The sequence below is a fragment of the Gymnoscopelus microlampas genome (assembly GCF_963454915.1).
Source record: "Gymnoscopelus microlampas genome assembly, chromosome: 1".
Lineage (NCBI taxonomy): Eukaryota > Metazoa > Chordata > Actinopteri > Myctophiformes > Myctophidae > Gymnoscopelus > Gymnoscopelus microlampas.
In genome coordinates, this window is record NC_139962.1 from 27,393,081 (window position 1) to 27,420,580 (window position 27,500).

The 27,500-nt window shown below is 43.0% G+C and overlaps 1 protein-coding gene across 11 annotated transcripts in view; it reads right to left on the reverse strand.

Moving 5' to 3' along the window:
- The window catches only part of sox6 (SRY-box transcription factor 6), a 175,420-nt gene that overhangs the window by 42,740 nt on the left and 105,180 nt on the right, over positions 1-27,500 (reverse strand). For 8 of the 11 annotated variants that reach the window (XM_084063620.1, XM_084063621.1, XM_084063624.1 and 5 more), the window contains 4 exons: positions 27,491-27,500; positions 25,283-25,351; positions 7,042-7,165; positions 1,357-1,436 (listed from right to left, as the gene is read on the reverse strand). The exon at positions 27,491-27,500 is cut by the window's right edge and continues 163 nt beyond it. In XM_084063620.1, the coding sequence (XP_083919746.1) occupies positions 1,357-1,436; positions 7,042-7,165; positions 25,283-25,351; positions 27,491-27,500 (283 nt within the window). The remainder of the gene's footprint in view (positions 1-1,356; positions 1,437-7,041; positions 7,166-25,282; positions 25,352-27,490) is intronic. The other 3 variants (XM_084063616.1, XM_084063623.1, XM_084063618.1) reach the window with 1 other exon arrangement.

The following is a 27,500-nucleotide window of genomic DNA, read 5'->3' on the forward strand; positions in this document are numbered from 1 at the left end:
CTCTGATAGTCCTTCCCATGGCTGTGTGATAAAGCGCAGCTCTCCAGATGCAGCTGCAAGCATTGTTAGAACTTGCCAAGGCTCATTAACGCTGATAGTGATAAGCTCTGAAGGACAAATTGTGCACATGTATCAGCGAGAAGAGACTTTCCCCTCCGCTTCCACCTCTCTCATGCAGCTTGGTACTGGAGTGTCAGTGAACATAACATCTAATCGATTTGAACAATTTAAATCACTATAGATGACAAAGCAGCCAGTGAGTGATGCCCTATATGCATGCTTTTTTCAGTTTTTATTTGGTATCACTTTTGGTTAAAACGAACAGCACTAATATCTATAGTCAAACTTGTGATCGATCCGCCATTTTCAAATATAGATGTGTTTTAGACTTTGATTCATAAGACAGTTTCAAATGACGTCGTCATCTCACTGGCTAATTTCCAAAGCAGGCAGGCAGTAATGTTAGCGGTAATAGCATTAGCGTGGCTGTTAAGAGGATTCTGCTTCCCCTTGCCACTTGTGTGTTTGTTATGTAAATAGAAGTCAGAGAAAGTAACCAGGGGAATACATATCATCAATTTGGAAACAAAGAGCATGCTCGGGTTTAGAGAGGCCTTGATAATGGCGGCAATTATAATCGTAATGACTTTGAGGATTGAACGCAGATAATTATCTATATTAAACAATATGGCCCGGGGTTAGCCCCTGACCTGGGTTCAGCCTCTGTAAATGTTGTGTGAGAATCCTCCTGGAGGAGCCTGCAGGGCTTGGAGCCTATCCCAGCATTTTCTCTGGTTCAACACGTACTGAGTCAACCCCCCCTCAGATTCTTACAGTACGCATCGCACACCTTTAAATATGAAATGGAAGTGTCCCAGATTACGTAGTTTTTCACCCCTGTCCATTCCTTCTTTATCTGTTTTTCAAAGAGATGAAACAACAGGCTACATGGAAAAACACTGGTGTAGAGTGGACTGAACATTAGCAATTAGAGCAAAGCAATTAGAACATCATTCCTTGTATAATATGCAAGGAATGTACTGTACACACTATACCGTACACAGTGAATTGTCTCATGATCCAGTCACTATGATGAGATTAAGGCAACTGGAATGATTCTCATTCCCTCTAATAACTATTATCATCCACACTCCTCTGTCTGGCAGAGCTGGGCGGGGGGGGGCTAAATCCTCTATAAAACAGGCTAAATTACATATGTAAGGTGATAAGCTTCTGTGAGCTGGGGGTTCCAGGATTATTTAGTGTGCAGCTCATTACTTAGCATACAGCTGCTTAGCCACTCTTTGTGCCCTGGGCTTGGCGGGCGTCCCGACCATTCTTTGTCGTAGCACATACCTGAAGCTGGAGGGGGCTGAGTCCTGACGCTGCTGCAGCTGCCATTGTGGATGGAATGAACTGCACTGGGTAGTTATCACCTGTCAGCGAGAGGGAGAGAGAGAGAGAGAGAGAGAGAGAGAGAGAGAGAGAAAGAGAGAGAACAATGAATACAGGTTGAGACAATGAGCGGCCCATGGCGGCCAGGCAAGTGCCAACACGGCTCCTACAGTATAGCCCGGGATGTGTTGCTCTGCGGCAGTGATGTGGCACGTTGCATGGAGCCCTCGGCTTGGAGCCCAAACATCTGCATCAACAAAAGGCTCAGCTGGTCTGACTGGAGAGGGATTACTGAGGAACGTGCACCATGCCCTTCTTCATTCACCTGCCCTGTACCCAAGGCACAGCCAAATCCTCAGTATTCATTTCACTTGAGAGTGGAAAACTGACCCTCGCGGGTCCATTTGGGTCCATTTTCAAACTCTCACAGTTGAATTAACACAGGGGTGTGCAAGCGTGCGTGCGTGTGTGCGTGCGTGCGTGCGTGCGTGCGTGCGTGCGTGCGTGCGTGCGTGTGTGTGTGTACAGTATGTGTAAACTTTTGTCTATGTGTGCATGTGTGTGTGTACGTCCGCGCGTGTGTGTGTGTCTGTGTGTATGTGCACACCTAATTACTAGTGTGTGTGTGTGTGTGTGTGTGTGTGTGTGTGTGTGTGTGTGTGTGTGTGTGTGTGTGTGTGTGTGTGTGTGTGTGTGTGTGTGTGTGTGTGTGTGTGTACGTGTATGTACTGTAAGCGTCTGCTAAATGTGTTTTGAATATCTTTCCAGGTTTTAGCATTTATCCAGAGGAAGCAGCGTGTTCTCTCAAGCTCATCATACAGATGTAGACTTGTCTTGCTATTGTCTGACACCACATTGTTTGTTTCACACTGATAGCTTTGGCAGCAGGGTGAGAACACTTGTAGGGGAACTGGTTAGAACAAGCGTGCAGTTACAAAAACACAGGGGGGAAAAAAGAAAGGGAAAAAAACACAACACATTCTTATCTCACATATCACAGTGATCTAGCGCAAGAGAATTGCTCTCTAAATAGCAGCTCTATTTTATTAGCGTTTCTGTGCTGTTGGCCTGCCATCAGCAATCAGCGCGTTTGACGGACAGGGATGTATAAAAAAAATAAAAAAACGTGTCTGTATGATTGATATCCAGAGGGGTGCTGAGTGTGTAACTGAGCACCAGAAGCTTTCGCACACTCAACCTAGTGTGTTGAGACAGACAGAACAGCCCCAGTGAGACGGGCCAGCACAGCACTCGCAAGGGGGAGGTTGGATTGAAGCATGTGTATAGAGAGAGGGGGGTGGGGGGGGGGGATTGGCCTTAGTTCAGACCCCACTTCTGCCTGTCACTTCTCCTCACAAACATATGGAGCCATTAAGCCACAGACATGAAGGTAAATGTATATACCTTCTCTTTCACTTTGCCCTCCCTTGCTCGCCTCACTTTGCAATCTCGTACAGCGCAGCACATTGTGATACAGGCCATGGAAATTCAATCCCCATTTAGGGGCAGGGGCGAATAAAATCACACAGGAGAAGTGATTTCAAATTGTACTGGGTGGAATGGGAGGGGCTGCTATGAGGGTGGTTATTTCCTCGTCCTTTTTACACTATCAGTTTCTCCTCTCATTCTCTCTCCCTCCTCTCTGTCTGTCTGTCTGTCTGTCTGTCTGTCTGTCTGTCTGTCTGTCTGTCTGTCTGTCTCTCTCTCTGTATCTCTCTCTCTGTCTCACTTTGTCCACTCTCTGTGACGTACGATGGGCAGGAAAAAAACGAATTAGTTGGACGGCTTTGGGTGTCATGTGAAACCTTGAAGGGTCATGTGTTAAGTGAGTACACCACCACTGCCTGGGGGGTAAGGGGTCTTGAGGACACAGTCTGATGGCACCGTGAAGGCCCCACCAGTCTCCAGTACCCTGGGCACTGTGCCGGGTTAGCCTCACTGGTGAAAGGGCATCTGGTTTGAAACGGTGCCCGCTATGTGGGACATAACTGCTCCCATGCCCGACCCCCCCTGGGCTATAAATGCAGGTGACACCATGGCTGGGTCTCAACGGGCCATATTTCCTGGCTCATGAGGTGGCATGAATTAACCGTCACAGGCCTGCGGGGGGCTGGCATATTAGGCTTTTTTTATTATGAGTTGTGATAAAGAGTACAGATACGTAAAACCATGTGGTCATTATGTAAATCTTGTGTGCGTAAGGACCGTTAAAGTTGCTTTGAGCCTGGAGAAGGAGCCTAGGTATCCAGCACTGAGGGAAACCACCAATCTAATCAATGCATGCTCCCTTTTTAAGATATACTGTAGCTAGGACTTCTTAACCACTTAAGCCCTATTTTACACGTAGTCATACGATGGTGTCATGTGAAAATGTTGTGAGCTTGTAGATCTGCAATTTTGGAAATATTATTTGATTTCTTTCCTTTTTTTGTGCACATTTTCAACCATAATAAGGGACACCAGATTGAAAGTGGTCAAAAATATTTCATTACTTCAGTATGAAATATCTTGCTGTGAAAAACATTTTCCCAAACAGCAGAATAATCTTTTTCATGAACTTGAGAGAGAACAAAAAGCCCCCATACATTTTTGCATATCCCTACACACACGCAGAAGGACTTTGGCGAGTCAGTGAACTATGGCGTTGCCGTAGAACCACGGAATCAGTAAGCAGTCCCTGCAGCAGGATGTCTATGAGGCAGACCGGGCCTCATCATCATGACCACAGAGTCATTCTACGCCGGGGCCCATTAGTGGCACATCAGACTGAACGCCAGCACGTCCGTTTAAACAGAGCAGGGGGACAGGGAAGTTGTGCCCACGTCTATTTGTTTAAAGGATGACTTGGTGTGTCTACGGGTGTGCCTCTCCACCGTGCAACACCGGGCCATTGAGCACAGCCAGTGCATGGGGTGATGACTTATCACTATGGCGCTAGAGTGACTCTGTTGCTATGTCAGCACCGCAGGGTCGGGGTCATAAGCGGCAGTGGCCCCTGGGAGTCGTCTCATAATGATGACATCAGATTAGTGTGCCTTAGCTTGGAAGTGAACGCTTGGCCACTTGTTTTGCGGCGAGAAGGACGCGACGGCATCCATACCCACCCTGCAGGTGGTGAGAACATTGCGTTATCTGGATATATTGTGTCGGCGGAACTGAAATAACAACTTGTTTCCCTTTTTTTTTACTAGAACAGTGGTTTTCAACGTGGAGGCCATGGACCCCAGGGGGGGCACAAGGGGCCAATTGGACAGGAAAGTATACCTTCTCATTTCAATTAAAATTACGCAACATATTGCTTCTTAATTTTTTCCTTCTTTCTTTTCAATTTGCAATAGAAGGGCTGCAGCCAGAGACTACAGATATTTGGGGGTCCTTGGCATTGGAAATGTTTGGGAACCCCTGGACTAGAAGAGCCATTTTGAGGCCCCTCTCTTATTTTCTTCTCAGACTCATGAATTATGCAGGAAGCATGCACATGGCGACCCCTAGCCATGACTTCATAATAGCTCCTGTTATTTGAACTAAAACATTTTTTCCGTGTCAAACCTATGGGAGAAACACACTGGCAAAAGACTCCCCCCTCAGGCACTTTGTTTATGCTGTCATGGCTCCATAATTCCAAAAGAGCTGACTTTCCTTTTTCATCCTGTGGTTTTATAGTTAATTCATTAACTGCACTACCACACCCTTTAATGTCCTGCAACTCACCTGCTGCCTTCCCAGCATTCACCCTCCTATGTTCTAGTGCTGCTTTTCATAACAGGATCATCTTACTCCCTTGCTCTCTTTCTTTTTCTAAAGATTTATTTTGGTCTTTTTATGCCTTTATTGATAGGACAGTAGAGAGAGAGAGATGGGGAGTGACACGCTGCAAAGGCAGTCGGGATCGGGATTTGAACCCGCGACGCCCTGTAGGGCTATATTGAGCCCAGGTGCCCGGACCGCTATGCCAGCCCCTTGCTCTCTTTCTATCCGCTGTTCAACTCTTCAATGTCCAATGGAAGCAAGAATGATAAAACTCATTACGTGTGCAATTTCTACTCAGTTTGAATCAAAGTCCAGGGCCAGGCCAGGCCAGAGTAGAGGCCAGAGCAATCCAGGCCATGGATTTCTTTGAATTTTTAATTACAGTAGCCTATGGTGGTGCATTTCTAATTTCCAATAAGGTGGGCTCACACTATAAGATAAGCAGGGATATTTGGGCTGGGAACACCCCTCCTGACAATCGGGGGGGGGGGGGGGGGGGGGGGGGCTTGATTGGGTGCGAATATCAAATAAGATTATTGATTATTGTCTATTGTGAGGGGTTCAACGATCCAATCTTAAGCCTCCCGTTTTGCTCATAGGCGATCGAGGGCGCCCGATCTTTTTCAAACACGTTTGATATTTATCTGGATGATCACTACTGTGTGGGTGGGACAGCACAGTGGGAGAGATGCAGTCTACAAGGAGAAAGACGTTAAGTGAATAAGTGAACACTTGCTATTTTCGCACGACACCATCCTAGGACCAAGTATGAAACAGGGCTTATATCGTTACAATGAAGAGAGGATGAGTCAAATGGTATTGCCTGCCTGGTATTTACAGTGGCTCAGCTGATGTGTTGCAACAGACATGTCTTGTTTGTGTTTGTTTGTTTGTTTTGTTTGGACTTGCATAATGGAGCGTCGCTCTTTGTGTCAAAAGCAGAAAGGAGAGAGGCATGCTGTTACAGGCAACAGCAGCAGCATTTACACCTTCCCCAGAAGTGTGTCGCTTACATCATCCCCACAGGCACAGTGCAACTATCCTTCCTTGTGACATTCTTTCCATGATTTATTTCAACATCTAATCCCACTGTTATGTGATCATTTAAATATAAAAGACAAAATACAAAATACAGGGGAGAGGAATTGACAGCAAAAACGGCAATTATCCTTGCTGTTTTTATGCATTCTAGGAAGTGTTCCATGTGGGGGGCTTGGGGTTTTTACTATGACACCGCATCTCTCTCACTAGCAATGATTACAGCCGGAACACTCCTGCTGCAAAACACTTTCATGTTGAAGATATGTTTACATTCCTCCCATATCTATTGTTCCACATGAACTTGGACTTGAGCAATTCCCAAGGCTCAGGCTCAATTCCAAGGAAAAGGCTGAGCCTCTGCATGATGCTACCAATAATGAATCCTGCAGCATTACATACAGTAATTCACGTAACCCCCACCCCCCTTCATATGATTAAACATTCATATAATACAAATTTTAATTAACAACTTTCAACCTGGTGTCCCTATTTTGGGTATGTCACACTGCAAAATAGGCAAAATAGGCAAACATTTAGGCAGTAGGCAAACATTTTTTTAAATTCTCAAATTATTATTATTACTATTATTATTATTTTCCAAAAAGTAACAGAAATACCAGATCTAACAGCTCACAGTGTGAGGTTGTAGATCGGCTATATTAGCTGTTTTTGTGGTTAAAGGCTGATTTATACTTTGTTGACCGACCATGTCGTACAACAAAAACATCAACACATTTTGTTTTTCAGTTGAGAATATATCAACGTGGTGGGTCGATGAGGTATAAATTCACTTTATAATGGGTAGAGACACAGCGAGCAGAGAAAGGGGGAGGGGGGAGGGAGAAGGGGTCATACCTGGCTTGTAAGACATTCCCGGCGGGAAGAGAAAGCCTTGCTGGGCGGCGGCCGCTGCTGCCAGACTGCGTTGGTCGTGTGGAAAAATGGGGATCATGAGCGGAGGCATGTGACCCTGGACCTGCTGAACAGAGAGGGAGAGGGAGATCAGAGAATGGCCCGAGCACAGACACTGAGACACGGAGCCACAGAGCCCACGCAGTGGGTGGGTGGGTGGGCAGGGGTAGAGGGGGGGGGGGGGGACCAGATCACAGCTCGTCTTAATGCGTGCTGACAGGGGGCTCTCCGGCAATGACGGCCCTCGTGCGCTCACACAATACCTGGCCGAGCCGACGCGGCTGCTCTTAATCCAAGCCACAATTTCACCTCGGCACATCAAAGGGCCCCCGACACACGCCCATTGTTCCACTATCAGTCAGAGGGGGAATGACACGCAGGATTGCGGGGAGGAGGAGGCGGAGGAGGAGGCCGCGTGTAACGTTAAGCGCTCTGTAGAGAGGTGACGCGCCGAACAGAGTAAGACTGATGATGACTGACAGCAGTATGAGAACACACAAACAACGCCACTGCAGCAGTGGATACAGCATGTCAACCAGAGAGATATCTAACGCTTTTCACAGATGCCCGGTCCAATGCGCACATACTGTACGCGCAGGCGCGCGCACATACACACACACACACACGCACGCGCACGCGCACAGACACACACACACACACACACACACACACACACACACACACACACACACACACACACACACACACACACACACACACACACACACACACACACACACACACACGAACACACACACACGAACACACACACACACACACGCAGAAGCCTGTACACACATTAACATAACAGACAAGGGGAAGACTGCAGCTCAGATATATAGCATTTTGTCCCATAATCTTGGATGAACATTTATACAGACGATAAAAGCCTGTGCATTGCAATTCAGTAATTTACTACAACTGTTTTCAGCTGGGGAATAAAAGGGAGGCAGGCCTAAAAGTGCTTGCTACTTGTGATATTTCATTTTAATGTCTGAGGTCTCTCTCTCTCTCTCTCTCTCTCTCTCTCTCTCTCTCTCTCTCTCTCTCTCTCTCTCTCTCTCTCTCTCTCTCTCTCTCTCTCTCTCTCTCTCTCTCTCTCTCTCTCTCTCTCTCTCACATAGTATTAACCTTCACCATCCCACCTGCAATGTTATCTATTGGGGATATTAAGACTAACTAGCAAATGCATGTGTGTTAGTGTGTTTGTGTTTGTGTGTGAGACAGAGTCAGGAGGGGGTGTCAGAAGTATAGTGAGTGTGTGCGTCTGTGTGTGTGTGTGTGTGTGTGTGTGTGTGTGTGTGTGTGTGTGTGTGTGTGTGTGTGTGTGTGTGTGTGTGTGTGTGTGTGTGTGGGGGGGGGGTTGCAAGGTCCAATCTTACTGTCACCCTCTGCTTCCTGGCGCTCTATGATGGGGAGCAGCCTAGCTAGCGCGGGGCTGCGAGGGTTAATCTAGCACTGAGCCAGGCCACCTCAGGGGAACCTGCCTGGAAAATAGGTTAATAAAGGTCACCCCCCAAAATAAACACTTTACAGAATGTTTCTCCATTCATTCCTCTTTAAAATCAACTTGCAATAAAATGGGTCTGGGTGCAATTACTGCCGCTGCATTGGGGCATGAAATCAACCTGCTCAGAGCAACGACTTTTCCCCCATGTTAGCTGAGGTCTGCTTATGATCTCCACAGCGCTGCTCCCCCTGTTTGCCCTTGACTGGCGTTGTCAGGCCCAGTTTCTCTCAAACCTCGCAAGCTAGACCTACTTAAAACCACTTTATTGATCTGTCCAGAGGTGCAGAGCTAGACTAAAAACTAAATAAATAGAGCCATTTTGTGTCTACCGAGCTTTTACAGAAGTGCAAGAGTAGAAAGTACATTATAGAAGAATGGAAAAGTATGTAATTCTTTTGAATGTGTTTCTGTAAAAAAAAAGTGCTGTGTCCACAGAACGGTAAATGGCCTTGGAGACTTCGAGAAATGACCTTAAATAAAAAAATCCTTTTTATAGGATAGGATAAGGATATAGGATATTGTGTTCCAGGTTTCCAGGCTGAGTGGATGGAAGATGGATTTGGGCCTTGCATGTATAGAACATATGGAAAAACACGATAATTAATGTCACAACATGAGGTACAGCCAGTGACAGGCGGAGTGATACACTGGGGAGCACAGCTTTTCTCTGTGTCTGTGCATTTGGACTATAAAACCAGATGAAGTCTGTTGCTGAAAGCACTGCACTTACCCTCCATGAAGCCCCCAATGCCTTCAAGAGGCTTATTTTCCAACAGCAAGAAAGTACTGATCATTTAAAAAAAGGAAAAATGAAATATTAAAGTTTTTTAAGTTTCAAAATATTAAAGCAGTGGTAATCATCAACATTTTCTTTGAAAATATTGTTTCTTAATTATACTGTTCTAAAAGTTATAATCAGTCTGTTTTGAAAATGACTTCCAATGCCATTTCTAACTCTGTTTACTGTTTACTAGTGATGGACTTCTTCATTTAGTGAAGATAAGCAAATCATTTTCACCACTGATGAATTCCCATTCTTCTCCTGGCTTCTATCTTTAGGAAGTGAATAGACTTTTAACCACTTAAGCCCTATAATACTTTGCCGTATGACAAATAACAAAAATAACCGTTCTACAAGCTCTCAATTCATCGCAATGTGACTGACGCATTGTGTGCTTGCATCAAAACTGCGTCTGTTATTTTAGCTATTTTTGAAAAGGTGTTTGTCTTTTATTTCTTTATTTCAATATCTTTAAACCTTTAAATATCGTTTCTTATCTATCAATATCTTTCAACCTCTTTAAACCAGAAAACAAATTAAGCCTCATAAAGGTAAACAGTGGTTTCAAGAGGGGAACTAATGTGAGGTTTCTCTTCTTATATCATTCAAATCATTTCATTTGCTTTCATTTAGCATTTAATTACACTATTGGCAAACATTATCAAGGAATCTATTTTAACATTCAGAGGTTGTCACCTCTTTTTCTTTTTACCCTTTTATCATCACGTACTTGTCAATAAAACAGTCTAATTACAATGAATCAAATATCTGCAATGAATTATATAACATGTACACAGGCATGAATACAATCTATCTGCTGTTCTTAATATTCCTCTCCTTACATGCAAAGTGTACAAGGTAAAAAGTATTACTCGGCCTATTATTAAAAAGACTTACTATTAATGTATCTAATATACTACGATATGTAGTGAAGATTTGCAAGACAAGGAAATAAGTGCATTGGGTACGAATGGCTGTGGCTACGAATGGCTACAAATTTTCTTTAATATTACATTATATTATATTTTTTTATATATAAAATATTGGTGTGTAAGTGTGCGTGCGTGCATGTGTGCACCTGTGTGTTCCACACCACCCTTTGTGACTACCCCCCTATAAGAGTTAGCCTCAAGTTCATCTATGTGTGGGCCCAGTGCCCAGAATATTTCTATTGCCAAGATGATCTTGAGGAGCCTGAGAATGAAGTGGAGCAGATGTGGGGGGGGGGTGCGAAGGGCCGTGCCGTCCCCTCTCCTCATAAATACGGCAGCATTGTTTCCCTGGCACCGCCGTCCCTTTGTCTTAGCGACCGCTAAGTACTGGATAATGCCATCTCGCACCATCTGCCCGCGGGCTTCATTAAAGATACATGAATGGGGTGTCTTATGAGGAACAGGTGCTATTGTTTGTCCCTGCAGACCCAGTGGTGAGGATCGGACTCAGAATACTTGAAGAGGAGCATCTGTAGTGATCAGTCAGACGGGCGCTGCCAGCACACGCACCAACAGAGGTTTCCAGGGGGGAAGCTCAGCCACGTTGCAACATGTATCATCAATTCAGATGACCTGATGAAGGCTGTAGCAGGCCAGCGCGCAATCTGTTTCCCTCTCAAGGAGACGCTGTTATACACTGTACAAATGCTCAGTGTTATTTTTACCACATTAACCCTGGCGTGAGCATGTCATTATAGGCACTTTTTTTTTAAATGTCAAAGTTTTTTACAATGTTTCAAAAGAAATTAAAAAATAGATAAATAGAATAAATAGCTCACAACACGTCACATTGCGACATGCTTGTAGATAGGCTATTTTTGCTATTTGTTGCATGACAATGTGTGGCGAGTGTACAAAAGTAACAAAAAGGGTGCATTTGGTAACACATTCTGTGTATTCCCAGTTATAAATTGAGTTTTCAATGTGTATGAGAAATAGAACCAACCTACACACTGCAAGTGGAATGCTAATGATGATAATCTGATGGTGTAGTACAGAACTATTAAGGTCTGCCTTTAATCTTTCAAAATACTGTCTCTCTGCTATGCTTCAGTCTACAAAGGTCTGTTTTCTTGCTTATTTATATCAATCTACGATATTTAAAAAAAATCACAGTTCTTGTGAGGTGTGGGTGCAGTATCAATCTGTGTACAAGGGAGGGACTCACAGATTTAAAAAAAAAGATATGAATACAATTACACTTTATCATTAAAGAAAAATCATTATGTTTCAATTCTGGTGAAATGATAGGCCTACGTATTCCCCGTGTCTGTCCAGCCAAGCTGGAACATTTTGGAAAATAAATCACAGCAATGGCTTCATCATGTAAGAGTAATATATATATCATGTCTCTGTAGATCTAATTATGTACAACTACCGTAATACAGTTGTTGACTCAACATCTGAAGATGGGGCTCCTGCCCGTAAATGGCTGGAATATTTTAGAATATTTCTTTGCTTTCTACCACATTCTTTGATCAATTTGCTTAGCTGGGGCTATAGTACTGCACTGTAAGTGTGCATAATAAAAAATAGGACTCATTTGCAGTCCAGTACATACTGTACATACATCTATCTATACTGTACAAAACCCACTTCAAACACGTGGCTCCATAACACTGCAAATGGAGATATACAGGGTATTAGAGCAAAAATCTGAAAAAAATGAGTGTGAGGGACAATACAAGATTAATGTTTTTTTTTGTATTCCTATAGCAGATCTATAAGCTCACAACGTGTCGCATTGTGAGCTGATAGATCGCCTATTTTCAAATAGCCAACATACAGTAGGGTTAAAAGTGTTTAAACTGATTTTGATAGTATATTAACTCACTTTATAGGGGAACCCCCTCAAGGACTCGTGGAGGGTCCCCGGACCCCAATTTGAGAACCTTTGCATTAGAGGATCCACTAGAGTCCTCGTCAACACGCATGTTCCACACTGTCTGTTACAGAGTCACCAAAGGGCTCTGAGCCCCCACTACCACAGTACACACCCATACGCTACACTGTGCTCAGTGGCATTGTTTGCATTGACCAGTAGAGTTGGTTTTAACCATATGAACCCTAGCGTCCCTATTCTGGGGAGATTTGGTGTAGTAGTGGGAAAAAAGGAGCAGACAGAGTATAGAGCCCTGGGGGACCCCAGTCAACTAAACATTAGTTTAAGTGATTAAATGTAACACCCGTATTTCTAACAATACAAGAAAGGATGAAACTAAAGACCTTCTTCCTCATTATATTTTAAGTTGTTATTGGGTGCAGAAATCTGTATTAACTTGCAGGTGAACGGCAAAAAAGACTAAAGCCCTTTTAGCTTGCCCATAGCGATGATTTAGTTTCTTCTTCGAATGTGGTTTACTGTGCTCTTTACTACTTAAATATAACAGCATAATCACCAACAATCATCTTCACATTAGGCGAGAAGAATAAAAAAAAAAAGTCATCCCCCCAATCACCAAAACTCTTCATAAAATATTCAAAATACATTTACACTTGTGACGTCGTCAGAGCCACAGATCTTTTCACATCATCCATAGGAGGTGGTGCCACATCCACCCGGGGAAGATATGGGCTCCAGCTGTTACTGGTTCACACATCAGTCGCTCCTTCTCTCCACAGTGAGGAGTGGATATCACCTTTGCAGTGGTAACTAAGTACATTTACTCAAGTACTGTACTTAAGTACAATGTTGAGGTACTTTTACTTTACTCTCCAGTCTCCACTACTATGTTGTACTTTTTACAAGCTCACAATATGTTGGGATGTAGATCTGCTATTCGTTAAAAAAAAAAAAATTTCACAAATGTTTGAAATGGGACGTTCTGCATAATAAGTACTTTTAGTACTTTATGTATTGATGCCAGTACTTTTGTACTTTAACATTGTACTTAAATACAGGTCCTTTGCTTGTAACAGAGTATTTCTATAATATGGTATTGCTAATTTTACAAAAAAATAAATCTGAGTGCTGTACTTGTTCCACCACTGGTGATCCATTTGACGGTAAAGTGATCTGGAGGAAGCTGGCAGCAGCGCTGGCTCCATCCCAACAGCAGCACACGCTGCAGTAGAACTGACACCAGACAGCAGGGAGAGCTCAACACCCACCACTGTGTGTGTGTGTGTGTGTGTGTGTGTGTGTGTGTGTGTGTGTGTGTGTGTGTGTGTGTGTGTGTGTGTGTGTGTGTGTGTGTGTGTGTGTGTGTGTGTGTGTGTGTGTGTGTGTACGCTACGCTCACAGCTCCCTGAGAGACAGAGAGCACTAAACTTTATCCAACCACTTACAGTAGGTTCCTGAATCCACTGCGCTACTTATAAAAGAAATCATGAACCTATCGTAGGATTTACTGAGGCACCCGCACACTGCTTTTGGGCATGTCATTATTATAGGAGAAAATGTTCAAAACATTTTCAAAAATTCAAAAAAGATTTCCTAAAACGTGCCGAACATCTCAATTGACAAGCTCACAACTTGTGTGACGCATTGTGAGATTGGACATCTGCATCTGTTATTTTTTAATGTAACAGGGCTGAAGTGGTTAAGGCTAAAAAGTGTCTCAATGCAACGTGACAAAAACATGATTTTGAGTAACAACTTTGGAAAAAGTATGAATTAGCCTTCCCCCCAACTTTACAGTTCATTTATCGTGTAGTCACATGTCCATTATGCATGGGTGGCCACTTCAATTATGAACCCTGCAATGATACAGTTAACTAAAAACAGCAGACAGTTACACAGACACACTACAAAGGAGACATAACAACTTTACTCATTAGACTATAATTCACACAGTTACACAGAAACACTACAAAGCAGACACAACAACTTTACTCATTACACTATAATTTGTTTTTGTGCGAATACACAAGTGCACCTTCTGCAGCTCACTGTCTCTGCCAAATCTGCCAAATCCCAGCACGTGCACACACCTGCATGTGCACGTGCGTGTGTGTGTGTGTGCACGGACACACACACACACACACACACACACACACGTAACACCTTGATCACAAATTTTACCATGAGTTTGGTCTGTGACCGCAATCACAAAAATAGATCGATAGATTTGTGATGGACTTTGATCTTCCAGCATTCTGTGTGCAATGAAAGTCAGGTCTTCATATCCTCACTTGAATGAAGCACATTGTCTCCTGCTTGTCTGCTCTGGAAGTGAGCACAATAAAGCAGGGGCACAATTCGCTAGAGAGGTTCAGGTCGGCAACAAAGGGTCCTTGTCCTGACCATACCTACACAACCTTTCCCTTCACTTCCTTCCCTCTACTAAAGAGTCCTACCCCCTTCTCAAGTAATAGATTAACATCTGGAGGCAAAGGGCTGCATTATTCGTCTCTTAACGTGTTCACTGTAGCTGTTCTCATACGTGAACAATACACTCTGTGGCATGCCTGCGTTTCAGTCCTGCCTGTGGCGTTTGACGTAAGGTGGAGGAAAACAAGACACTTGGGTGAGGTCAGGCCATCTAGAGGGAATAACCAATAGATGACTTCTTGTTCCACTAATTACTTACACAGTAAAACAAGCTCCCTTGGAAAACGGCCATTTCAATATGTCTATATTAAGTCGGCTGCAGTCTAAAAGCAGGGCAGCCCCCCCCACCCCACCCCCGTCATCCAGTGTAAGCGCACAAACGCACGCACGCACGCACGCACGCACGCACGCACACACGCGCGCACGTACGCGCGCTCGCACACACACACACACACACACACACACACACACACACACACACACACACACACACACACACACACACACACACACACACACACACACAGACACAGACACACAGACAGAACAGTGTGGTTAAAGAATGTGGGCTCTCTACTGTATTTTGTTTAGGATGGGGGGATGGAGGGCATGAAAAAAGAAGGAATAATCTGGCATGGGCTCACCATAAAATTAAAAAAGGTTTGCAGTAAACTGGCCAAATCCACGGGGACTCCCTCAAACAGCATGTGTAATGACGGGACAGAAGAGAACAGACATAAACAAACCCACCAGTGAGTCTGGGGCCGCCATCGTTAGCCCACATATACATCCTTGCTCTATGGAAATGGGAATAAGTGAAATGCCTCGGACCCTCATTCCAGGGGGGTGAGTGGGGATCTAAAGAACTTTTGACACGGGCTAGTCGGATCGCCTGCTGCAGCCATCCAACGTGAACTGGTTAGGGGGAAGGGGTAAATGGAGGGATTTAAGCATGTGAAGCATTGGGAATTCTACGGGTGTAACCGCCATGGAATATCAAACGTTCAACATTGTAGAGCCAGCACAGTCCTTCTTCTTAGGCTGTGAATGAAACAAATGCAGTGTCTTTCTTCTTCTTCTCTTGTTGACTGTTTATTTATACTGTGTTTTTGATTAAATATAATACAAATGAGAAATGATTGAATATTGAATGAATATTTACATAATTCACTTGTGAGCCTACGCTGTAATTTATATGCATTCTGCAACATTTAGTCACAAGAGTGCCTCTATTTTTAAGGCTATGTGGGGAGTCTAGAGGAAGCTAATGAGAGAATGCAGTGTGTCTGATAGTGAGACAGAAGACCACCCCTAATCTAATAATGGTATTGTCCGGCTGGACTTCCCCTCTTTCCTGTCCTGAGCTGATAGACTGCAGCTCTGTCTTCACTGGTGGCTCCCAGCTGCTGGGGCCACAGAGAACAACAGAGCCCATTCTCAGCAGAAAGCAGGATTGTTATGAGGGGCCACTTTATTACAGACACGAGTGTGTTGAGACTTTAAAATACGCTCGAATGTCATGTGCACGCCCGACGGCGGGCAGGAATAATTATGAAAAAAAGGAAAAAGAAACAAAAAAAAAATCTACAATTTAGTGTCTATGAAAAACCATGCAGCACAGAATGGCCCATTCATTGTGTTCCGTTTGGGGAATGCTTGGACTCTCCTCCGCCCGAAAACAAAAAGGGTCTTTTTTGCGTCGGCCATGGGCTGAATGCTTTGCTTTGCCACCCCAGCCCTAAGAAAACACGGGCCCCCTTTCTCCCTGCCGGCTGCCCGCACACAGTAGATCCCATTAATGCAGCTCCTTCGCCCTGTGAGCGTGCCCACTGCGGAGGACGATGGCTGCGCAAAGCCAACGCAAAGACAAAACAGTTTGCTCAACATTAGCAGGGAAAACACAGGCTGCGCAGGGAGGGAGAGGAAACTAAGTCAACATCACACTGGAGGATGTGTTCTCCGTCAACTGATATTTTCCTTTTCGAGGGTCGGTGTACAATGGATGTTAAGTGTAAGCCCTCTGCCTTCATCCCAGGAAGGCTTGTGGAGGCCGATAGAGCTCTGAACAGGTGCTTTGTAATGATATTCAGAAGGAAGAGGGACATGCTTTATTCATCATAGATTCCATTTGGCTCATGTTGGTATCAGTGACATTTGTGTAAAGTACTCATGTTCAGTTATCAAGCTGATCAGATTATCAGAAAGCGAGTGCAATTTCTCTGATGTCTGATGAACATGCACTACAAGGATGTGTTTGATTACTGTTATCAGTGGTGAGAACTGGCTCGGAGGCTGCAGGTTTATGGAATACATTACTTAGTCCCAGGGCTTGTTTAGAACCCCCTCAGGTAACTCATTTAAAGTAGACACTCAGGTGTGACATCACACGTTACAGTTGTTCATGTACTGTAGCAGCCTCTCTCAGAAGGAGCCTGCTCATAATGTCTATTTAACCCATTAAGACCGGGACCGGGTCCGCGTCAGTGTCATTTTTTTATGTATTTGTGCTATTCAAAAATAGCAGATATACAAGCTCATAGCGCGGCACTAGATCTGCTATTTTTTTTAATTGTGAAAAGTTGTGCAAATCTTTGAATGTATATATATTTATAAAGCGAACATTTGTAACTCAAATCTTTGCTTCTGGGGGGGTCCCTGGAACAAAACATTTTGAGATGGGGGGGGGGAGGGCATCTAAAATGATAGATGCTTTCCCGGTCTTAATGGGTTAAACTGCCGGGGTGTATAAATAGAAAGGCAATTGAGCCATGCTGCTAATTTAACAACAACAATGGATCTAAATTAACAACAGCAATGGATATATATATATATATTTCTCTCCATTCTTTCCTCACTGGAACAGACATTGTACGCCCTCAGCATAATGTTCTCACCCATGTTTTATTGTATTACTATATGCTAGTCTATTAATTACACTAATGTCTATATATTTGTATGCAGTTTTTTTACACACTTATTAGGTTTACTTCAATGATCTACACTATTACCTTTTAATAATTTAGTACCGTACTTGTATTATACCTTGTACATACAGAACATGGACAAATAAAATATTTTAATATTGAATCTAATCTTTTCTTTGTTGTTGTTGTTTGCTACTATTAGGTTAGGACAGACATGTAGGTAATTGTACATTTTATTGTTCTCAGAATACATACATACATACAAAAAAAGCATTGAGAGAAGCTTGCAGCGCTGAGTGAAAAGTGATTCAACAAGCCTGTCTGTGTATACTAACCTAAATCTACACAGCGCGCGTTAGGTAAACGGATGGTGCATTTCACCCGGGGGAAAGACGCAGTTACAGGTCTCCTCTAACCATGCACTGAAGACATAATCTGACAAAACCCACAGACCCAAACCACCCGGACAATTCCCACTGTTTATATTCCTAAAGCGTGAATTTGTTTTAACAGGCCAGCGACATTACCGTACCAGCCGTTCATCCACTTAGCTTAATTTCCAAACTATCAGCGCCATTGCTGAGGTTGTATCTATTAAGCCTTTTTTGTGGATCATTAAGTTTTAACAGGGGCCCGATAGCTTTATTGTTTAAATTGCACATGACTTTATTTAACGTCAGCATTTCCTCTGGTTCCTGACAAGAAGTCACATTTCATAACTAATTAAATTGATCCCTCCCTCCCCACCATCAGAGGCCACTAAATGGAATTATTTGTATCCAAGTGTCAATATATTAAATCACAGGGGCTAATGAGACGGGTCACCGCTTTCTTTTATCTTCAGTCTCGCATGTGCACATCTTCATCAGCTAACAGTCTCCTTAAATGGAGGATGAACCAGTTGGACTGCGTCTGCCTGGGCGGGAGCCAAGCCCATCTGACTAGGTTGTTAATGCCGTCCCATAATCCTACTAGCAGACCAACACAAGGGAAAAGCAGAGCACTCACACCGAGGCGTGTGTACACACACCCCCACACACACACACACACACACACACACACACACACACACACACACACACACACACACACACACACACACACACTATCATTCCGTACTCTATTATCCTCTTATTATCATGCAGTTATGTTCTAGCAGTGTTAATTGGGGAACTTACACATTTTCTCTAACAATGTCTATTTTTTGCCTTTTCTGCCAGTGCATTAATAAGAGTCTCACGCTGAGGAAATAATGTTGTGCCATGGAGACAACAAAAGCAACCGAGAATACACAAATTAGCATCATTATCTTAGTGCAATTACCAGAGAGCCTTGTGTTTATTTAAAGTTTATGTTAAATTATTTACCATTATGTGGTAGCTTTGTGTGCCATGCCTCGCTAAATTGGCAACAAAACAAAATCACTGGATTAAATTGCTGCTCATTTGGATGCCAAAGACAAACGCATATTATAGCCTACTTGCAGCACAATACTGTATGTTGGTGCACAAAAATAATTACTGCATCTGTGTGTAGCAAGTGAACGTTAGATATTGTGTCTGACATATTACGGTGGCTATAAACTACAGGACATAAGGAAGACTGGCATTTACAGTCTAAACAAGAATGGCCACTTGAACCGTGAGTCCATGAATCATTAACAACAAGCTGTTACAATGGGCTCATACCTTTCCTTTTTTTCCCCTCTCACTTAACAATTATTCTCTGTCCATGAAGACAACACAGCAAGGCTTTTCAGCATACTGTAAATGGGCATGAACTGTATGCAGTACCAGTAAGATAACAGAAGCAAAGTTTTGTCAAATATTAGACAGTATATCCTACTTGATATCTTTTCGTACAACTAGAGCAATATTTTATCTGGCACCAAATACTGTAGGAAGAGACGAGAGAGGTCATTTCAACAGAGCATGCCATTGTGTGTACTAACTCTTGCCATAAAAAAAGAAAAATAACATTTTAGATGTGTTGGTGATCGATGCTTTACGGTGGCCCAATGCAGGCTACAGAGCAGAATTCTGAGTTTCAATTTAACTCTGAAAGTGTAAAAATGGAGTGAAGTGCCCGTTGACAGAATCTGTCATTCTGTTTTTTTCTTTGTCTGTCAAATCCCTGGTTCGATTTGCTGGGGGGGATGGGGGTCCATGTCTCTGCTTTTGATATCCCCATTCTGATCATTCATTTTTATCGCCAGTGGGGAAATGGTGTATCCTTGCTTTTGGTCAAACTGAATTAAATACATGCATTTCTTTTTGGGTAATGAATACTATCTGATATGTTTGATAATATCGCAATTGTTAACAACATTAACAACCCCAACCCTGGTGTCTCTATTTTGGGCAAATGTTCAAAATGTGTCAATATTTCTAAAAAATCAAGTAGCGCTGAGGAGTGGGATATTTAAATAGTATTTTTCATCTGTGCACTGTGGTCACTTAATATTATTTAACCCATACATGTCCCTCACTGTTAACTCCACACCGTTAAAGCCACATGGGACAAACACCTTTACTTTGAAGTTTGCACTGGCAATAAAATAGTGGCCTTTTCCCTTTTAACCCTTTCTCTGGTTCTCTTTTAAGTGACCCACACCTACAGCATGTGCATGAAGACACAATTGTGCATTCACACACAAAGGAAATTGGCTTAATTCACTTTCAACCTGGATCTGATGGTTTTAACTATTGAATCATCATATTTATTGTTTACAGTCAATAGGAAGCTACGTGTCGTGTGCCAACCAGATCAACCTAATACCACTATAGCAGCTGGCCTGGCATTGTCTTTCTCTTCATTATTGTATCTGTACATTTTTATTTTTTAAGGTTAGAGCAACAGCCATTCGAAATGTCTGCCTTGGCTAACAGTAAATAATACGTTGACATTGTATCAGCATCCACCTGTTACAAACATTTAAATCTATACCCAACAAAAGGATTCTGATTAAAAGCCTCCTTGTTTCATCTGGGGAGCTCCTTTCTCCGACCGCTGTGTGAAGATAAAGTTCAGCCTGACCTTTCAGCCAATATTTATTCTCTTGATGTGTGTGTGTGTGTGTGTGTGTGTGTGTGTGTGTGTGTGTGTGTGTGTGTGTGTGTGTGTGTGTGTGTGTGTGTGTGTGTGTGTGTGTGTGTGTGTGTGTGTGTGTGTGTGTGTGTGTGTGTGTGTGTGTGTGTGTGTGTGCGCGTGTGTGTGCGTGCGTGCGTGCGTGCGTGCGTGCGCGCGCGCGTGCGTGCGTGCGTGCGTGCGTGCGTGCGAGTGTGTGTGTGTGTGTGTGTGTGTGTGTGTGTGTGTGTGTGTGTGTGTGTGTGTGTGTGTGTGTCAAACCATGGCTCGTGTCGTGCCAGAGCCATCCTTCAGGAATGTATCAACTGGTACCATCCCCGTGCGAGGGATGCACTTTGGCTCAAAAGCCTCGTGCAAATGCAAGAATTTCCACCCAGCCTTGATCTCTATGAGAGGCTTCTGAGGGCAGGAGGGGCTGCTCTGCACCCCATCAGAGAACAGCGAAAATAGTCAGGTCTTGACCGAGTTGTTGTTTTAGCAACATGTTTGTTTTAGTCTACCTACCCATCTTTTAAAAACGTGTTTTATCGACTGCTTAACATGTGAAACCCTGCTTTTAATTCCCATGTAATTGTCAGCCAGCTGGCCTACAGGAAGGAAGACTACAGGTGATCCGTAATGTTGTAATGCTGAAAAGATGTAGGGGAAAGTGGCTGTGATAGTCTAGGAGAGTCCTGAGGACTCCATTACTGATTGATGAACAAAATGAGAGCCATACATCAGTGCTAATATATAAAAATAAAGTGTCCTATACTGAAAGATGAATTACTTATTACCTATCAAACCCATTCTATGTTAATTGTTTTATTTTTCACAGGCCTATCATACTGCAACTCCCATATAAGAGGTTAAGAATTCCTCAGCTGAATTGAGAGTTAATCTCCTAGGATTGAATTAATGCTGGTATGATTTCCCCCCAAAACTTAACTGACTGAAGCAACACAAGCAGAGGAAATGCCTCATATAGCCTTGAGCTTTAACTTTTGATAAGCCCCGAATGCTGTAATCAAAACATCTGTTATCTTAAAACAAGTGACATTGTAATCCCGAAGGACAAAGACTCAATCTCTCTCTCTCTCTCTCTCTCTCTCTCTCTCTCTCTCTCTCTCTGATGAGAAAGGATGAAAAGAGAGAAGGGTGACTGAAAAGGGAGACTTAATTAAAAAACTGTTTGTTGCCTTGTTACAAACCTCTCTAACTAAACCTCTATAACTACACACTTCCTTGCTATTCCCAACAACCATTATGCTAAAAAAAACAAGAACGAAAGAAAGAAAAAAAACACCTTAAAAGTACACATATAGCGTGCCAACAAGACTCTCCAGTTACAGTCCCCGTGGTTTTATTGTTTGGACTCTGACAGTCCTGTTAACAGTGGCCACTGATGTGATCAGTTACATCATCAATATGGGATGTCTATAAGGGGTGGCTCGTACCCTGGAGCCAAACCAGAAGGTCTTTGAAGGCCAGTAGGAACCCCAGTAAAGCCAGCTGTTCTGCACACTAACAGCAGGGTAACTCAATCCCCCAACGCTGCTTTACCACTTTGCTAAAAGTCTGTGACATACAAAGCTGGAAGCTTGTTTACAGTACTAATTAAGTCAAAGCTGTTATATATTAAAGGGGCCGGGCTTTTTTTCTTCTTTTTCTTCTTCTTCTTTACAGACGACAGTAATAAAAACAGTGAGTGCCAAAAAAAAAGATACTTTATTGACTTGCCCCTGCCTCTCTTCCTATCACTTTGCCTCTTCAAACTTGGAGTGATTGCTAACACCTCATTGGCTGTTTGAAGGAACTAGGTCAGGAAGAGAGATTTTTTTTTCCTGAAATAAGGACTAGACAATACTTGGAATAGACAATGTAGAACATGATCAAAATGAAGTGTGCACTGTAAAATCCTCTTATCGATTTGTAACTCAGAGGGGGTACAATTTGAATCCCCTTTGTGTTAAATTAACATTCAGGATTGTACAGCGCAACAATCATCGGAGTAATCCATGGTATGTGTCCTACTAATAGCATCCTGTGTGCTGAGTGATGTCAGAGTGATGTCAGAGGCTAACGGGCAGCGGGGCAGATGGTCATAACACGAGGCTCTTTTGTTTAATTTAATGGATGTGGTGTTGTTGTTTTTTCAAGGGAGATTTCAGCTGATTTTTACTTCTATCTCTGTTCAAGTGTTTGAAATGGATCTGTGCATAATTTAGAAGTACATTCCCATGCGAACTCTACCCACTGAGTCCCCTCCCTCTCAAAACTACACATCAAGGGGCATTTCCAGGTATCATTTGGTTTCAACTGTGAGATGAGGGTATGGACCCCTTAAAGAGAGCTGCATTAAGAGTTGCGCGCGCTCAATGAGCACAAGTAAAGAGCCCTCCACAAGATATGAATGATACTAGGCCCTCACTAGTACATAAGGTACTTCATCTCAGAATGTATTCTAGAGAGTGTCGTGCTCTTTAGTGGAGTGTGATGTGGAGTCATTTCTGTGACAGACTGGCCACTGTTAAAGAAAAAGGTCCGGCTCAGCGGCCTCTCGAGCACATGTCGACAGCGAGGTCTTTCTTTTAGCGAGAGCCCTTGAAAGGAGCATTTCTCTTTTTTTAAGTTCCAGCAGTAAATCCCAGTGTTATGCTTAATGCTGGCTAAATCGAACGGGTTTGCCTCAGCTCGGCACATCACAGTGCCAGTGCATTGAGCTTCCGGTGGGCTATGATGTAAAGGAACAACAGAGAACCCAGCAATAAATTAATTATTAAAGAAACCAGATAAAAAGTGTCTCTCAACAATGAGACGGTAAGCATGAATGTGATTGACATGTTGAACGTTACATGCTGAACGTGAATCTCTGTATATTTGGATGGATTTTGATTGGCTGTCAGTGTTTCTGTTGTTCATCAAAACACACCAATAACGTTTTTGGTGTAGACACTGACATTACTTAAAACTATCAGTGTGATAGCAGTGATGGCCTGGACAACGTTTGGGGCATCTCAAGACGGCCAACAGCAGTGATCCAGGAGAGTTGTCAGCGATGTTACTTTGAACGCTTCACATTATTTCGACTTTTTGAACCTGTACAACATTTTGAACTCCCTACTCCTCCCCACCACCCACAGAGTTCAGTTGATTCTAGGAGCTGTATGGTGGTGAATTGAGAGGAGGAGATGGGGGAGTTGGATGTAAGTAGGACAAGTAACGTGTGGGAGAGAAAGAAAAGAAGGATGTGCTTGACATCAGGAACACACTGTGGGATAACCTTGGCTTCCCTAAGACAGTGAGGCCCACAGCCTTGACCACAAGTGATGACCAGCCCTGGCACCCGCACTGCAACCTTGCAATGTCCAACACACTGCCTGGGTGGTCCTTCACCTCACCACTTTGTACTGTACCACACAACACAAACACACACGCACGCGCGCACACGCACACACACACACACACACACACACACACACACACACACACACACACACACACACACACACACACACACACACACACACACACACACACACATTCATACACACGCATGCACGCACACAGACACACAAACACACAACATATACATATACAGTATACTAACAGCATTTTTTCATGTAAAGCTTGCTATTCATGTGTCTCATGTGAATCCTTCAATTCCTCCTTAAACCTTTATTATCTTATATTCTACAATACATACTTTAGACTGAGAACCCCGCTTTTTTAAGAGAATGTTTAGTCCATATCACAGAACCAAGCTTCAGAAACTGAAGTGAGAATCAAAAAAAACTGGACTGGCCTCTGAAATATTTGAACATCACAAAAAGGTAAAAAGGAAAAAATATTCTGACTAGAAAACAAATATTACAATACACACACATACTGTACACCAAGTATTGTCTAGTGTTACTTTAACACTGTGTACAAAAGTAACCAAATGGACCTGCAATAATGGCAATAAGTTTTGGCTGGCCCCTGTTCCGTATGAGAGTGTGCCACGTGTGTCATGTGGGACAGGCTGGTTTCAGAGGCATTTACCAGCCTCTTTCATGTCCCCCACCTCCAGGCTCCTCTCCATCAACAGGACTCATTAGCTGTTGTTACTTTCCCCTTTTTTCATCTTTGTTCATTAAGATGTGCTAATTATTCTCCTCCATATTTTAAAGCCCTCCCAATTACCAGCAGCCAATTAACATTTGATGTAAATGATGAGTGTAAGAGAGAGTGACAAAAAAAGTAGTAGAAGTTTAAAAAAAAATACCACACAGAATAACACAGAAAGAAAGAAATAAGGGAGAGATGAGAAGAAAGGTCTTTCTCCCTTAAGATTACATTGATATTGTTCATGCTGGTGATATATAGTAAATATGCGTTTGGGTATAAGGATGGCATAGACTACCTGCATGGCGCACAATGACACCATGAGTGTCAGTGAATTCTGGGCCCCATCAAAAGATAACATACTCGGCTCCTGACACCACTGATGATGACATTAGTACTGTGGGCCCCCATGTAGCCTGGGGCCCTGTGAGTCATTATCACTTTTCACTGTGTTCTGACGACCCCGGTGAGCGGTGAGAGAGTGTGAGTTGTTGAATTTCAGAGGAACAACAGCAAAAACAATTCACCGACCTGAATCTGTTGCTGGAGAAGGTTGATTTTGTGCTGCTGTTGCAGAAGCTGTTGCTGTTGTCTTGCGATCTGCCGGAGAATCAGAGACAAACACAAAAGGTTTTAACCTACGGTACTCACACTGCACAGAGCGGTGTAAGCATTCCCACACAGTGCAATTCTCAAGGGCCATCCTCACTGCAAGCACTATAACTATAAATATATTGTTTTAAAAATCGTTTTAACTCAAGTGGATGGCAGTCCACATCACAGCTATAATGATGACAGTGGTGAATGATATAGATAGTTATAGTGCTTGGTGTGGACAGCCCTAGTGTTAAATGAACACTGAGGATTTATTGAGTAATTGAGCATACTCACAAAGCAGCCATGTTGCTCTGACATCATACTCGGCGGAATCCGAGAATGATGTAAAAGCAAAATGGCCACTGTGTGAATATGGTCAATTATGTACATACAATAAGTGAATAAACCAATGCCTTTTTGTGATATTAGAGTATGTATGGCAAAGTAATGCACTGTAATGTCCACATTACAGTACATTAGTCAGTTATAGTCAGTTATAATGTACAAACATGCCTCAACATGCCTCAGTCAAGCGCCTAAGTCAGGACACAGCTGTTAGCAATGGAAATGTAATGTACACAGAGGCAGGACATTATTAACAAAGAACTGAATTTGTATATTTCTTGTTTGTTTGGACATGTACTGCATATTCCGAACTTGTATACTACATACTGTACTGTACTGGACTATACTGTACAGGCCTTCTTCAATGACATGACAAATACATAAAAACAAATGTTCCAAATGTGTGACTGTCTGGTGCAGGGAGTCTGTCTGACCCCCCCACTCCCCACCCCGGTGACAAGCAGCCGTCCAACAATCTAGCCCCCGTCCTAGCAGTTCATCTAACTACACGCTCGCTTCATTGAGCATGACAACCTAGATTTAAGTGTCATTTAATTTTCATTTTCAAATATAATTACAAAGTGTTCACTGTAAGATATCGGTCGTCTGCAAATGTGTCAGGATTAATTTGTGCTGGCTTCCTCACGAGTGTCAACAGTTAATTACTGTGTTGTATCGTGATGGCTTGATGACATTCTAGCTCTCTGCAGGCTCTACCCTCTCTTTCACTCTCACACACTCCTTCTCTGCATCTCTCAAATCCCTGTCTCTCTCACCAATTTTATTCTCCATTTCTGAGAATACCCTACCTTTCAAATATGAACAAACATCGGAAAATATATTTTATCACTGTTCCTTTATCTTGCATATCTATAGAGCCAATGAAGTGGAGAGCACCTTCACAATCATCTGTAGACATAAAAATATAGATGGATACCATTTATTGGAAAATAATTCAACATTGTTAATGTATTATTAGTGTACTATGACCAAATGCATCAATCCAAGATATATGGTCTATCTCTTCATTTAACACAGGAAGGTCTGAGAGTGTGCTGTGAAAACTCTGAGTGAACTCCCTGCTGATAATTGACTCATAGCCATTAGGATGGCTGCTGATAATAAAAGTGTCGCCTGTGTGGATAGTTTGCGTCCTTATTCCTTTCCAGACATTAACACACTTCATGGCCTCTGCTAATTTGCTGATTTGTACAATATGGCTCATTGGCCTGATTTGTGCTGCAAATCTAATGCCAGGCTTGTTCTAATAGGAGTCGATTTATAAGATATAGAGGACTTCCGTGTTTAATATAACGTTTAATTCACACATCCACTCACATTTGTTAGTACAAGTCATAATAACATTTTTCCCAGTGCACAGCATAAATGTGGGCGAGAGAGCATGACAAAACTGGGATAAAATATTCAAATTAACATGGTATAAAACATCTCTTAAATCTAATATTATTCTAAATTCCTACTAAGAAATAACACTTTACTGGCACATTTCACCCATGCACGTTACGACAAACCAATAGAGGGTTAAGAGACGATTTGTGACAAATGTGTTCAAAGTACTGAGTTAAAAAGAAGAGGGTAATAAAGTAAACAAAATTAAAGAGGGTGTGAGGGAAGGAAAGAAGGAAGGAAGGAAGGAAGGAAGGAAAGAAAGACAGACATTGAGAAGTGGTTGGGCAGAGAGCGAGCGAGGGAGAGGGAGGGAGAGAGAGAGAGAGAGAGAGAGAGAGAGAGAGAGAGAGACCAGGGGAAAGTGGGAGAGAGAGTAGTGAGAACTACCTGCTCCTGT